Raw genomic sequence first — 15,112 nt, 5'->3', positions numbered from 1 at the left:
ACGTCATTGACCCTTAATGGGTCGTGAGGCTTATCATGTGACTGTTACCGTAAATCATGAATCACATGCAAATTTGTTGTTTAAAAATTTCACTAGAAATAAAAATAATACATTTTAATCGGAATTAAACCTTTTTCTTCAACACTTTAAGATTTTATATTTAATATAGTGCAACAAAAGTGTTCATAAAAATATAGTTATTTGCACTCAGATATTTCAAGATGGCGCTGCCGTGTCAAAGAAACGAAGTAAACAAAAATATTATCTAAAATTCAAAATAATCTGCACAACTATCTTCGGAGCACTCAACAAGGATGTGTCTACTTATTGGAATGACAGGGGTCGGCAAGACTATGCTATTGAAACGACTTCAAAATATCCTTTTTAGTATTAAGACCTCAGATACTCTTTCGGTCGGATGCCTACCGCACCGGTGTTTTTTGTTTTTGTTTTTTTTACTGTGCAGGGTTACATACCCAGTTGTGATATTATGATTCTCATAATAATCATGATATGATCATGATGTCATGTCAACTGCCGGTTCTTTATCTAGTTAACCTAGGTCTACTTAGGAAAAGTTTTGGATAACTTTCTGTATCACGCCACCACTTTTTTCATTCATTTTTACAAAAAGGGATATCTCAACTTCTCATTTAATTGAGTTGAGGTGAAAATTAGAGTTTAGTAGTTAGATCAACCTATTTATTACGCCAAATAAAATAAATAACATGTTGCTCGTCCCTACTCCTAGAACTATTTCCGTTTCGTCCGGCTATCGTCTCCTGTAACCTCATAGACGACCATCTGTCACGCGTTTAACGACCCATGGTTCAATGAATTTTGGAATCAGAAATCTCTCTTTTTTTTTTTTTTTAATCTCGCCAAAATTAGGCTCTATGTGTCCTTTGATATATCAATGTGTAATCTTGCGACCAGAGAATCCACTCCGCAATCTCAAAAATTGTTAAAAATTTTAAATTCTTATCGTAATTTTGGATTCCCTATCTACTGTACGTGTTACTCCTCTGCCAACAATAATTAAAAATTACCCGACCTCTTTTTGCGAGAATGCGTCACGAGAGGGCGGGTATGATCCGTGATTTGTGTACAAAACATACACGGAACCACGAAGCTCGCACAGGGTACCAGCCGTGTACATACAAAATTCCAAAATTCATTGAACCATGGGTCGTTAAACGCGTGACAGATGGTCGTCTATGAGGTTATGGGAGACGATAGCCGGACGAAACCGAAATAGTTCTAGGAGTAGCTCATCCCGCCCGCCTCGAAAACTAAATGATAAAAATAAAAAATCATCTATCCAACTTTTTTACAATAACACTTGCACTTCATCATGTGTTGAAATCTTAAAAGTTTTGTTTTTCTGTTGCGAGAAATAATCCACTATTTACAGTCCAAATGCATGTACGACATTGGAGCAACGTCATATGTTTTCTAACCTTCCATTGGTTGGTATTTTATTGAATATTCAGAAGCTAGTATGGCATGCAAAATAAATTAAAAAGCTCATCCAATTACTATTAAACAAATTTAATTACATTTTTGTCCCAAGACATAATGGCTACTTGGTTAGAATCCGGAGATATCGCAAGGTTTGGTTTCAGGAGTAAGAAACCAATCTGTTATATTTTCTCTCTAATGTTTTTCTTTCATTATTATCTCGCCACCTCGACGACCAATTGAGCTAAAATTTTCACAGGTTTGGTATTTTATGCATACACCAAGTGAGAAGACTGGTCTTTGACAATTACCAATAGTGTCCACTGTCTTTAAAATGTTTTAATTTTTCCCCCATATTGGCACACCATAGAATCCCAAATAGCAACCACATCACGTGATCTACCTAGCAGATGATAGTTTTTTTTTGAAATTTAGAGGTTGGATGGTGTTTCTAAGACTCATTTAATTGTTGGCATAATAATGCGCAAGTGATTTATACAAAAAATTCATCATTTTATAAATGTTTGAGCATAACCTACAACAGGAAACTTTATTCTCAGCATGATTAAGCCTGACGAAAATTTCGACTGTGAGTAAACAGCAGAGTTTCTGTCACTGGTGGAGCTTGCACAGTCTCGCGGTAAACGGGAATCAAAACTTTAAATGAGGGTCGATAACATATGATGCTACGATATTATTATTTCATTATGAATGAAAAAGTGGTGGCGTGAAACAGGAACTTTTCCAAAGTTTCTGTATGGCGCCACCACTTTTCATTTGATATGAAATAATATATTAGGCCATGTATAAAAAGAAACATGTTAAAGTAAAGTATTTTCTTGATGAAACTGTTAAAATACATCCCTTTTTCCATTTAAAAAAAAAAATCCTAAAAAAATCAATTAAAAAAAGTCATGAAAAAAAAGGAGGAGGCGGCTTCTGAAAAAGGGAGCGGGCGGGGACCCTAAACATGTATTTTTTTTTTAATTGGCCTGATAAATATCTCAATGAGATATCCCTTATCGTAAAAATGGGTGAAAAAGTGGTGGCGGCCTTGTGGCGCCACATACAAAGTTATCCCTATACTCTATGGTCTACTGTAGTGCATCAAGCCCTGCCAAAGGGTTGTTAGCATACATATAGGTGTTACAGAACTTATTAAATTAAATTTATAGGGGGGCCTAAGTAACGAAAAGTAAAACTAAAACATTGACGCAGTGACACTCGGTGCCCATTCTGAAATGACAGGTAGAGAATAAAATGGCGTAATTTACATATACTAATAGCAGTACTACTATATATACTTGGCGTTTTTGTCCCAACTTATGGATCCTACCGAGTAACGAAGTAGAAGTACTAGTAGAAGTAGAACTTTAGAAGTAGACGTAAGCTACATTATAATTCAACCACCTTTGATTTAATTTTCAACCACCTTTGTTTGGCTTAGATTTCTTGACTAAAAAAAAACATTATACCAGTAAAGGGTCATTCACAGATGCAGAGGACAACCCACCTACAATTCCAACAGTAAGTGAGAATGAGATGATGTACATGTAGTTGGCATGTCTGCTACATATAGACGATGTGACCTATGTTTACATTCAACCGCCCTCTGTTGACAAAACACTGTATACGTCATTTTTCACCGGGCACAAAGACGTGTAGTCATGGTAAGATTGCATACACTTTCTAGCCGGCTGCCAAAACACAAAGGTTTTGCCCGGCGGTATGTGTGCGAATCATGTTATGGTTTTCGAGTGACGTCAGAAGTCACATCGTCTGTAGTGTTTTGGTTTAAACTGATTGATTGACCATTAACCTCCATCATGATTGCAATGATCGTAATCAAGACGACATCTGGTCTGCATGGGGTCATCATGAGTAGGGTTTCTCGGTCAAGGGCCCTGTGCACCTTGTCACTTGGACTAGATCTTAGTTTGTCTATCATTTAATTCATTTCATTTGTTCTGATTGTGAATCCAAAGACTGTCTGAAAAGCAAACTTAATAACTGTACTAGCAAAGAAGAACCCAAATGGAGAGAAGACAATGAGGACGATTCAGTTTTATAGATGTTGGAGGAAAACGTTATTCCAGGGACCCACGCAGTCAGGTCGGGACTGAAAACCAAATCCTTGAGTTGGAAGATGAGGAAAAGATATCACTACGCCAACCCGACCACCCATCTTTCATTCTTTTGTGAATGTGAGTCTAAAAGACAGTATCTGTACACTCTTAGCGTGGGGTGTCGTGGCCGAGCGGATAAGAGCACCGAACTCAAGCTCTGGTGCTTCTGTTCAGCAGAGTGTGAGTTCAAATTCCGGTCGTGACACTTGTGTCCTTGAGCAAGATACTTAACTATAATTGCTTCTCTCCACCCAGGGGTAAATGGGTACCTGTTAGGGCAGAGAAGGTTCTTGTGATTGATTTAGCCGAGTAGCGCATATTAATGTTGCACAGGCTGTATACTCCCCACCAGGGAGCTGAGATGGTTTAAGGATTGAACTAAGGCCCAGTGACCAGGGGTAATAATGTGAAGCGCTTTGGGACTACCTGCGGTGTGAAAAGCGCTATATACAAACGAGTTATTATTGTTATTATTAGCGTTTTTGTGCACCCTCACATGCCAGTAATGTGACAATCAACTGGAACCAAGTCTCCTCTTCATTCTTCAATGGATATTTATCCCTATTATTGTTTTTATGATTATCCTAGGTCGGCACCAACTTGATGAATGTTACCATTGGTAGAAAGACGGAGGTCACCGTCAGGGAGTTGGGCGGTGCCATGGCACCCATCTGGTCCAGCTACTTCTCAGATTGCAGTGTCCTCATTGTAAGGAACTAAGAATGTCAATTAATGAATCAATCTTAGACACTCTCTCCAGCTTCAATCACCCACTTGAAAACACTTGTTCAGTCTAGTGCCGTCATTAGCAGAGTTCTCTTTATTTGCGTCAGGAGCGTCTTTCTGATAGACACTCGAGTGTACTCCTGGCGCACCACAATTGTCCATATAATATATTTTTTTTTTTTTCCTGGGACTTTGCTCTGTTCTGGATCAACATCTGGTTATGTCCCAAAAAGAGCTACTTCCAATCATTTGACCTATAATTTATAACGACTGTATTTATGTTCTTGTGATTTTGAATGGTTTCCTGCTCATGAAACATTCTTCCTTCTATCAGAAAAACTTAACTGTTCTGCCTTTCAAAAGACTTTTTTTAGTGTTCTTTCATTTGTTGCCCAATTAATTTTGTTTTCCCTTAAAGTGCCCTTTATTCTGTTGTGATTGGGCACTGTACTGTTTCAATATAGTTATTATTATTTCGTGAAATCAGTCACAGGAAATCCTTTCAATTTCTTTATTTCTCTTCTTAGTTTATGATTGACGCATCCTGCCCCACCCAGATATCTGCATCCTGCATTCAGCTCTTGAACACTCTTACCTCAGATAAGATGCAGAAGGTCAATGTACTTATACTCCTCAACAAAGTGTAAGTTTTGTTTATCTTTGATTTTGGGATTAACAAAGAAAACTTGACTAGAGCAGGATTTGAATCAATGACCTCTGGATTAATGTGCCAGCGCTCTGCCAACTGAGCTATCTAGCCCTATGTTGGCAGTCTTGCTATTTTGTACCAGTACAGATTTCAAGACTTATCTTTTTTAGCATTCTCCATCTGATAGTTGGTTGCCCTATGTATTTTGCCTATTTTTGTAAAGTGCCCTTTTTTATCCTGTTGTGTTTGCCACTGTATAAATCCAGATATTTTTATTTTGTGAAATCAGTCGTGGGAAAAGCTTTCAATATTTTTACAAATGATAAAACTTCAAGGGAAACTGACTGAGTAAATGTTTAATGAAGAGCGGGATTGGAACCATTGACCTCTGGATTAAAGTGCCGGGGCTCTACCAATTTAATAATTAGCTTGAACTACAGGCCTGGAGGCCATTGCCCCTGAATCCATCAGTCTTTTCCTTGGTTTCCCTTTAAAAGTTTCCCACACACTTTAATATTTTCCAATGGAAGTGCCCTTAAAGAAATTAAATGGCCTTGCCCTCTCAAAGATGAAATTTCTGACCTTAAACTGAATTGAAATTTGAATCATGCATTTCTTTTTTTAGTTCAAGTTTTGTATATATTTTTCTATATAATAAAAATTGATGTGTAAACTCAACTGTTACAAGATCCCAATTTCATTTTTTTATTTTTTTTATGCAAGTCCCCAGACACACAAGGCCTGAAGGCCACTTCAAGGTGTGGGCTACAATTTTTTTTCCAAAGGCTGTTGCCACCTACTTCTAGGGCTGAAACAGGGTTACCCCTTTTACAGTCCATATGGATGTAGGCTTGGGTATCATCAATCTGAAGCCTGGCCGAACAATAGTTTAGTTTTTCTTTATCACTTGTTGCTGGTCCATATTCATGCACTTGCTTTTCTCCTTTTTATTATTGTAATTTCTGTGTATTTTCTTGTTGTTGATTTCTTGTAAATTTGATTAAGTTTGTTAATTTGTTTCTTTATTGTTTTAGGATAAGAGTAGGTTATTTACTTGGACTTAAAGTCACCTGGAAGTGGTATTTTTTCAAAATAAAGCTTTTGTCACTAATATATGTGTTTTGATGAGTGGAATGTGAATAAACAGTTAACTAAGGTTTTAAAAAATCAGTTCTTACATTATTAACAAATTTAAGAGTAGACCCCGACCCGAGAGGGTGCTGTTCGTGACGTAAATCGAGGCAGACTTTGCCTGTAATGCGTAGAGTAAACACAATTGCAAAGTACATGTACGGACCAATTCATGAGTTTGTACGTTTAAAAGAAGAAAAAAAATGTTTTTTTCCCGGCAATGCCGACCAGGTGTATTGCTGCTGAATGCAGAAAAACACTTTTTGAAATGTACCAACTCACGACTTGGACGTACATGTACTTTGCACGTGTGTTTACTATACGCATTGCAGGCAAAGTCTGCCTCGATTGACGTCACAAAAGGGGTAGGCGGAGTCAGCCCCCCCAAACAACTTTATATATTTTTTAAACATATAAATCGTGACAACCAATTACTAAAAAAATTGTTTTATTGTTCGTAAGCATATACTCTTATGTTTGAAAGAAAAAAAATTCTATTTCCAGGTGACTTTAATATATATTATTGTTACATTTAAATATTGTAATTTAAATTCAAAACGACCTCTGGCCGTGACTTTTGAAATGTTTTTTAAGAAACCTAAGTATTAGTGAATTTATGTACATAAAATGAATATAACCATTACAAAAATGAAGACAAAATTCTCCCAAATACCAGCTGGTTTTATTTCATGCTGTGTGTTGTATCCATACCTTTCATGGTTAACAAAAAATAACTGTCAATCTTTTACCATTTTGTAAAAGAACTTGTTTGATTTTAAGTTTGCTTGTTTTCATTTTTCAGGGATCTTCCCCTGTCCATGTCCCTGGGTGAGCTGCGATATCTGCTGCGATTAGAGGACGTTGTGTCCACAGCACCTCAGCCAATCACAGTGCTCGAAATCAGCGCAAAGGACGGACAAGGACTGAGTGAGGTAATCAAGTGGTTATCAGTCAACTGCAAAGCTGGATCCTGAGAGATTGATCAATTCAGGAGTAATTTATTTGATGTCTTGTGCAATATTTGTGATTTTTTTTTGTATCGGTACTAAGTTCCCGGGTCATTGTGGTCAGAAATGGAACGCCATTTCCCCCTTTCAAGCTCAGTTTGGCTACATCAGTATGAATGGAAGTCATACAAAGTGACTTTAGTATTTCATAGTAGTAATGGTTTGAGAGGATGATCCTTCTTACTCAAAGCTGAGAAGCTGAATTGTGAAGGCGCAGCTACAACGTGTTTGATCTGCAGGCATGCATAGGGGCGCCTTATTGGCAGCCAGCTATGTTAACTGATAGGTGATCATGAGCGGCTAAGATCGAATGTGCTTGATAGTTCTAGAATGAGGAAAACTGGAGGGCCCGGAAACAAATCATCATCGCATAGGAGAGAACCATCCCCACAACTCTACATTAATACTGCCAAAGTGGGAAGTCAAACCAGGGCCACATTAGAAAGAGGCGCTTGCTTTAGGCACTCGTCGTCCATATTGGTCTATTTATATATTATGTGTAGATATTTAAATCATGCTTTAAATGAGAACGTGTTTGAGCTGAGTAACAAAATACAACATAATAAAGGAGAAAGTATGAAACGGAAAGATCCCTATAGATTCCTTTTGAAAAGTGACCTGTTCGTTTTAGTATTCTGAACAATTTTGAGAAATTCTCTCTTCAAGTACAAAATGCTCTGAGTACCAAACTTATGTGATATACTGTATTCATATTTATTTATTAGTTGGTTTATTTGTAAAATTACTTTGCAGCCCAAAAAGTCTGAATCACATGACATTAACAAGATAAAAAAAACACCTAAAATTGCATTATTAAAATTCTGTAAATCTGAGACAAAAAAATACAGTAGAGTGCACACTAAAAAAGACAAAACAGTCTGTAAGAGTAGATAATTAAAAAAATTAGCTGGCAAATAATTATAAACAACTCGGACATATTGAATGAATACAAGACACCATCATATGGTGGACTGAGAGATGAATACCATGACCAACATTTTACATAAGTAGCAAAAGTTGACTTGGCCAGCATGAACACCAGCCCAAAAAATAAACATGCGCAAAATTTGAGAACCACCCAAGTGATGCCGGTGGAAGTTTGTTTTAAAGAACCCAGGAAAGTAGTTCTCAAGAGAGGAGTATACAGTGCTTAATAAGGGAATCAATGTGTGGTGAAGAGGTTTTCAACTAGTGGTTTAATCCCAACGAGGCCTGATTCTTGAAAATTTTACCGAGAAGAAGTCGAGGTAAATTATCAAGAACCAGGCCTCGGCGGGTTTAAACCACTAGTTGAAAACCGATTCAACACACTTTGATTCGATTCCCATTCATAAATACCTTTTCGGTAAACAAACATCAACACTTTGAGTCAAAAAGTAAAATAAATGCAAAAATTATAATTGTTCAATGATTTCTTTCAACACAACACCCCTCCAGCTATGAAATGGTAAGGCCCTCCGCCTCCCTCGGGTAAACAACTCCTTATAAGGGAATGCTGTGTGCGTCGCGGGTATCGCGTGATGTGGCACAACTGTCCCGGCCGTTGCTCTCGACCAATAGGAATGAAGAAACTGTCTTATAAACACAGGTGCAAGCTGGCGTGTCACGCCCATGTTTCAACACTTTTTACTTGTCATAAACAAAGGTTTATACACACCCACGTGACGCGCTCTCCACCAATAGGAATAGCGAAACTGTCTGAAGTATTTATGAATACACATTAGTGTAAGGGTAAAAACCAAACAAAGCTTTATCCTGATGCAAATAGTTAAAAAGAGCAAAATTACTTCTAATAAACTACCCAGGTCTTGAAAATAAAAGTAATTGCTCTTGACATTGTCAATTACTGCTCTCAAAAAAAAATAGTGCTGTTGACAACAGTATTTCAGACCAGACACTGTTAATAAAAATATAATCTTGATTTCATATAGAACTATTTCAGATAAAACTACACTGATAAATAAACAAACTGCGTATTGCTACTTATACTTAGTCTAAATTAACCTCAGAAATAAGAAAACTTGTTACTAGTTTCTGCAAGATTACTTTATACTTGATATGCTTAAAAATCTTTAAAATATGTTTTGAAAAGATAAAATGGCTAAAACGGTTAATGTGGTTTCATGTTTCGACCATAGAGTTTTTCTTAACCCTGGTAAGATGGCAGTTACAAGACAGTGCGTGGAGACTGAAAGGCAAAAACCTTGTGAGTATATCATGTCTCCACAACTGTGGAGTTGCCAACCTGGTTATTCTAAAACAATTGTATACAAAAAAAAATTTAAAAAGAGGTTAAGAGTAAAATCTGCCTTCGAAAGTAGAAGTACAATGTAGCTGCTCTTAAAATCACAATTAACTGCTCTTGAAAATACATATAGCAGCTCTTGAAAATACATACAACTGCTCTCGGAAATAAAAACAACTGCTCTTGAAAGTAAAAATTAACACAAAAATAGCTGCTCGTGTTGCCCTTAAAATATAAATTAACTGCCCTTCACAAATAGCATCTCACCAAATCAAGACTATTCTAGGTTGAAGAAAACATCGCCCAAGCTCACGGATTTGGATCCAACTTCAAACGACCGAATCAAAGGTATCCATTTCTGTAACAAGAAATAAAAACTCAAGATCAACATGGTGTTACCGTTTTTGCCTCACATGCACTGGACACTATTGGTAATTACTCAAAATAAGTGTTAGTATAAAGGCTTACTTTGTAACAAGCAAAGGAGAGATGTTGAGAAACGGCTCCCTCTGAAGTAACGTAGTTTTTGAGAAAGAAGTAATTTCTCACTAACATATTTGAATTTGATTTCGATACCTCAGAATTAGATTTTGAGGTCCTGAAATCAAGCATCTGAAAGCACACATAACTTCGTGTGACATGGGTGTTATTTCTTGCATTGTTATCTCGCAACTGCGACGACCATTTGAGTTCAAATTTTCACAGGTTTGTTATTTTGTGAATATGTTGAGATACACCAAGTGAGTACACTGGTCTTTGACAACTACCAAAGGTGTCCAGGGATTTTAACATAATTATTCAAACTGTTTTGTTTTGGGGTGTCTTCCTTTTGAAGGAGATACATGTCCTGTGTTATTAGACATATACAAGTGGTTAGACTGCAAGACTTACAATCACAAGGTTGTGGGTTCGAATTCAACCAAGATAACCGTTGATGTCACAGTGACTAGAATACGTATTGTCATCTAGTTACTGAGTTACAATTCATACTCGAAAACGTAAAACAAATGTTTTGTATGAGAGAGATTAGCCGTGCCAGATTGGTGTTTATATCCTTTGTGAGTTTGCCGAATTCCCTTGTTGGGTAGAACATCTAAACAAACAAACAAACAAACAAACAAACAAACAAACAAACAAACAAACAAACAAACAAACAAACACACACACACACCCAAACAAACAAAACAAACAAACAAACAAACAAACAAACAAACACACTTACCGTCTGGATCAGTAGCTAGGTTTATTTGTGCTATTGGTGCCAGTGACTGTACAGCCGCCTCAACCGAGTCATAGACAGCAAGGTGTTCGATACCTGCCCGGTTTAACATTCTTCTTACTGCAGGCTGAAGGTGGTTAAAAGTCACAACTTGTGTGAGTTGTACAGTATTAAAAGTTGTCTTGACATTTTGTGAAGAACAATTTTAAGGAAGTGGAGATAATTCACAATACCGTAACTTGGGGGGGGGGGGGGGGGGGGTGGTCAACATATTTGTGTCCGTGCCCCCCCCCAACCGGCCTACTGGTACCCCATTCATTTATGGACTTTTTAGATTAAAAATTACCAAAGTAACAAGTTATATGTTATGGGAGTTAGTGTACATAAACGATTGTAGATCTCGTGTCTGTCCACAGGCACAGCGTTTTTTTTATATTTATTTTTTTAGATACCGCAGTTACCAGAAAAAGTCCCGGTAATTATTTTACAAATATCAGCCTCAACACTAATCCCAATACTTACCCGCACATTGGCTGCTGCTATACGCTTCCCTCGTTTGTTGAAAGATTCGGCAGTTTCCCGAAGACCCTGGAAAATAAAAGTAACAAAGCAGCGAGCGTAAACACGTCATCACTACAACTGTTTTTTTTTTACATTTTTATTTGTTTGTTAATAACGGAACGACTGCAATAAAATGCAGAAAAACAAGAAGTGGAAAAGTCTGCATGCTAAAACCGAGTGAAACCGAGTAAAACGAAGTGAAACCGACTGAAACTGAGTGAAACCGCTAGCAAAGTTTGGACATTGAAGTCCTAAGTTCTCAAAATGTATTTTTGTGAAACTAGTTGCGGTGCTGTTGATAGCTAAAATAACCTTTCTAGACAAAATATTATTTTACCAAGAGAAATTGATTTTGCTGATTATGATGCATCACCCGACTTGTTTATATGGTAGAGGGATGGTCACAAGTTTGTTCAATTGGAGCAGAAGGGGGTTCCGCCACTGACTGTCTATCAATCACGGGTAAACCATAGGGTAAGCCATAGAGCAAGTAAACCAACCTCAACTATAGTGAAATCTACCCTGTTGATATAGTTCATATCAAGCACAATGGATGTTGTGATCTCTCGGTCCAGCAATGTCTGTAGAGGATCGGATGCAGGGTAGCGCAGCCCCTCCTTGTAGCATACTATAGGTACCGTATTCGTTTTATCCACCTGGATAATGAAGAATAGAGTTTGTCTGTTTATTAATGGACCTTATGTATTGACGTCATCCGGCGGCCATCTTAGTGGAAAACGGTGACGAAACAATCGAAACGCACGGATTTGTACGCGCGGCGCACAGGCAGGATTGGCCAATGAACAACCTCCTCTTGACCTCTAGGTGAGGGCGCTCTACTAAAATGACGTCATGTGCATAAGGTCTATTTATGATCTTCACGTCCAGGGAACTCGGCAAACATCCTACAAGGTGAACAGCCAATCTGTCATACAAACATGATTATGAGTTGCACAAGTCAAGAAAAATTGTGAATCGGTAACTAGACGACAATACTAATGTTCTAGTCATTGTGAAATCAGCGGGTAGCTTGGTAGAATTCTAACCCACAACCCTGTGATTGCAAGTCTTGCAGTCCAACCTTGCAGTGAGACGATTGGTGCATACGTATACGTAGTGCAAGGAACGGTGGTTCTACTTATTATACAACTTGTTGGTGTTCCAACACGACGGGGAAGAAACTTTACCAGATTATAAGGTTACCAGCCTATACCAATCAAAATGCACTGTGGTTTCCTGTAAATACTTGCTAAGCAATCAGCACACATTCTGCCTATGAAACAGCTTGATGAAATAGGGCTCAGAGGTCTAAAATTAAATTCCACTTGTTATATACCTTAACGGAAGGTTTTGCATGGTGGAACGTTAACATGAGTAGGTCTACACCGATACCAATGATCGTCCCATACTCTACTCCGAGGTGAAGGGAAGGGAGAAACGTAGCCATTAATGTCAGCAATTCAAATTCTGCAAAGACAGAACAATATTGCATTATTTGCGAAAAAGATGTATACTGCGAGACGTATAACACAGATTTTCTAATCCAAAAACCTGGTGGTTTAGTGTATAAATCAAGTTTCAAATCTATCCCAGCCGTACATTACAACGGAACTGCGTTGATTTACTAACGTACCCGTCTACAACATTCCACGTGGGGCTGAGTTTGAATTGCAAAGCAAAAAGGGCGCGAAAGGAATATATTCCATGCTGAGAATGAAAGGGTGCAATTTTGATGGCTAGGCCAAACTTCATCAGAAAATACATCTTTTGAAAACGCCTATACTCTCACGAGACCGTACAGTTCTGACACCTTGTTGCAAATATGACAAACCCAGGAAAGGACCCGTTTAACAGTTGAATAGTATATCTTAAGTAAAATGCTTAGTCTTTACTCAAGGCGCATAGGACCAAAAAATACCCCCGCACGTAATGGAGAAACGGTATAAAAACATTTCATCATGTCATTACACTTACTGTTGATTCTCCAAAGGCTAATTGCGATCTGATAGTCAAACATGAAGACGACCGAGAAGATGATAACAGCAGCCAGAGCAGCTTTAGGGATGTAATTGAATGCCGGTGTGAGGAAGGCCAGAGCAAACAGGACCAGACCGCCCGTAAATACACCACCTAGTGGGGTAGCAACACTCGACTGGCTGTTGATTGCAGACCTGTTAGTAGACAATGACAGCAGTAATTGGTTAGATACCATCCAGTATTTCTGTACTTGCACCAGCCAAAAAGGAACCCTTTTTTATCTCAAAATGGACTTGTAAATCTCTGGCATTAGAATGCAGAAAGTGATGGGCTCAATTCCCGTTTGAACACATTTTATAAAACCGTATAGAACTTGATGGTTCCCAACATGCCCAATCCCCACACGAATCAAACGGTTACTTTTTCCGGTCACTCCGACAAGATGAAAAACATTTAAATGGAACAACAACTTTGATTTTGGTACCTTGAGAAACTCCCAGTTACAGGATATGCCGAAGCAAAAGAGCCTCCAAGGTTGCAGAAACCTGAAACAAAATTAAATCCAGACTTGAATCTCATTTCTGCTTTGTGTTCCATTCTTTACTGACCTCTTATAACAATGCTCCTATTGTGATGGGGAGATTAATTGGCTAGTACCAGGCCACCAATCATGTAATAAAGGGAGTCAGCTGTAGTGGTATACCTTTCAGGTTCGAATCCAGCCATGTGACTTAGTTTTATCTGGACTATTTTTCCAGTCCTGTGTAATGACGGAGATTCTCCCTTTGCTGGTTTTTCTGAGACAACATCATCGTCTTTGCTGGGTTTCTTAATTGAACAACATTTTTGAGAATGTTTCTAATAATATACAATCACTTGGAGAATCCTTTAGCTGTATCCAGGCACTCAATAAATAACAAACAGTAAATAAATAAATATTGAGTGTTATATCCCAAGTTCTATTTTGAAAAAAAATACGAAAGTAAATTATATATCCTTTTACCGAGACAGATGAGCTCTTGGTTTGATTCCACCCGATAGCCATTTTGTCGAGCTGAGGAAGAAAAAAACCAAAAGTTATTGGCCAGTTTTCACATCTGCAGTGGAACCATTGCATGTGACGTCAAACAAGCTCAGCCAGTGCACCACTGAGGTCATTATGAAAACTTATAATTGGTTTAAAGTTGCGATTGTCGCGTGCACGAATGGACGTTTCCATATAAGCCTCTTTTGCATGACGTCACAAGCCCTATACAGTCCCCTCCCGAGCTCGGCTGCCAGCCGGCCACAGGTCGACGTACGATTTTCTTGCGCTTACAACAAACCGTCGGCAACGTGCAGACTGGACAAAATATGCCCAGGTCACAAAAACTGAGAAATCGGTTCCCGACCGTCGGGATCACGTCGTACAAGTTAATATTGTTCTACTCTTGCGACTGCTAATTTTTTTCGTGCGACGACTGTTTCAGATTGTCTTAAAATAATCGCAGTTACGCTCAGGTCATAAATAATTGCCGACTGAAAAGTTCCCGATGGTCTTAGCTCAGGCGTAGTGTGGTCCCGAAAAGTCAGTCGACGACTGTTTTTTGTTGACGCAAGGTCGACCCGACGCCAGTGTCGCATGCAATTATGTCCTCTATGCAATACTATCCGGAGGACACTATTGCATATGCAATAATGTCTGCCGGACGGTTTTGCATATACAATCGTGTCCGCCCGGACGCTGCTGCATAATGCAATTGTGTCCGCCCGGACACATTTGCTATGCAGTTGTGTCCGCCCCGTGCAAAACCGTCCTTGCAGTAAACTAAACGCCCTTTTCTTGGTCGACGGAGCACGTTCGCCATGTTTTTTTACAAGCTAAGTGCATGTCATGAATGACATGGGAAATGTTCGGCCGTTTTGGTATTCGCTGCAATCATTACATACGTGAATATTCATGCTGCATAATAAATACGTAGGTTCAGTGCATGCACGCTCGCACATACAACATGTACATGTCCACCGGAC

General features: G+C 38.5%; 2 protein-coding genes across 3 annotated transcripts in view; one reads left to right on the top strand and one right to left on the bottom strand.

Annotated features, from left to right (window-relative positions):
* Positions 1-20: 20 nt before the first annotated feature.
* Positions 21-9,651, top strand: LOC139943978 (ADP-ribosylation factor-like protein 16). Its single transcript, XM_071940902.1, has 5 exons — positions 21-377; positions 2,932-2,988; positions 4,176-4,295; positions 4,841-4,956; positions 6,896-9,651. Exons 1-5 carry the CDS (start codon positions 315-317, stop codon positions 7,065-7,067), a joined length of 528 nt encoding a protein of 175 aa, XP_071797003.1. The 5' UTR covers positions 21-314; the 3' UTR covers positions 7,068-9,651.
* LOC139943977 (sodium-independent sulfate anion transporter-like) overlaps positions 9,564-15,112 on the bottom strand; it is a 23,168-nt gene continuing 17,619 nt past the window's right edge. For both annotated transcript variants that reach the window (XM_071940901.1, XM_071940899.1), the window contains exons 9-16: positions 14,106-14,156; positions 13,587-13,647; positions 13,100-13,296; positions 12,462-12,592; positions 11,626-11,781; positions 11,087-11,152; positions 10,568-10,691; positions 9,564-9,703 (exon numbers count right to left, since the gene is read on the bottom strand). In XM_071940901.1, the coding sequence (XP_071797002.1) occupies positions 9,675-9,703; positions 10,568-10,691; positions 11,087-11,152; positions 11,626-11,781; positions 12,462-12,592; positions 13,100-13,296; positions 13,587-13,647; positions 14,106-14,156 (815 nt within the window). In that variant the 3' untranslated portion in view covers positions 9,564-9,674. The remainder of the gene's footprint in view (positions 9,704-10,567; positions 10,692-11,086; positions 11,153-11,625; positions 11,782-12,461; positions 12,593-13,099; positions 13,297-13,586; positions 13,648-14,105; positions 14,157-15,112) is intronic.

Source organism: Asterias amurensis, chromosome 11 (genome assembly GCF_032118995.1).
Source record: "Asterias amurensis chromosome 11, ASM3211899v1".
NCBI classification, from domain to species: Eukaryota; Metazoa; Echinodermata; class Asteroidea; order Forcipulatida; family Asteriidae; genus Asterias; species Asterias amurensis.
Note: the sequence above shows the minus strand (reverse complement) of the source record. Positions and strands in the feature narration are given on the sequence as shown.

Excerpts from the sequence above, each read along its gene's own strand:
- LOC139943978 (XM_071940902.1), top strand. The coding sequence starts at position 315 with ATGTGTCTACTTATTGGAATGACAGGGGTCGGCAAGACTATGCTATTG. Across the intron at positions 378-2,931 it reads TATTGAAACGACTTCAAAAT|TATACCAGTAAAGGGTCATT; the intron begins ATCCTTTTTAGT and ends AAAAAAAAACAT. Across the intron at positions 4,296-4,840 it reads CAGATTGCAGTGTCCTCATT|TTTATGATTGACGCATCCTG; the intron begins GTAAGGAACTAA and ends TTCTCTTCTTAG.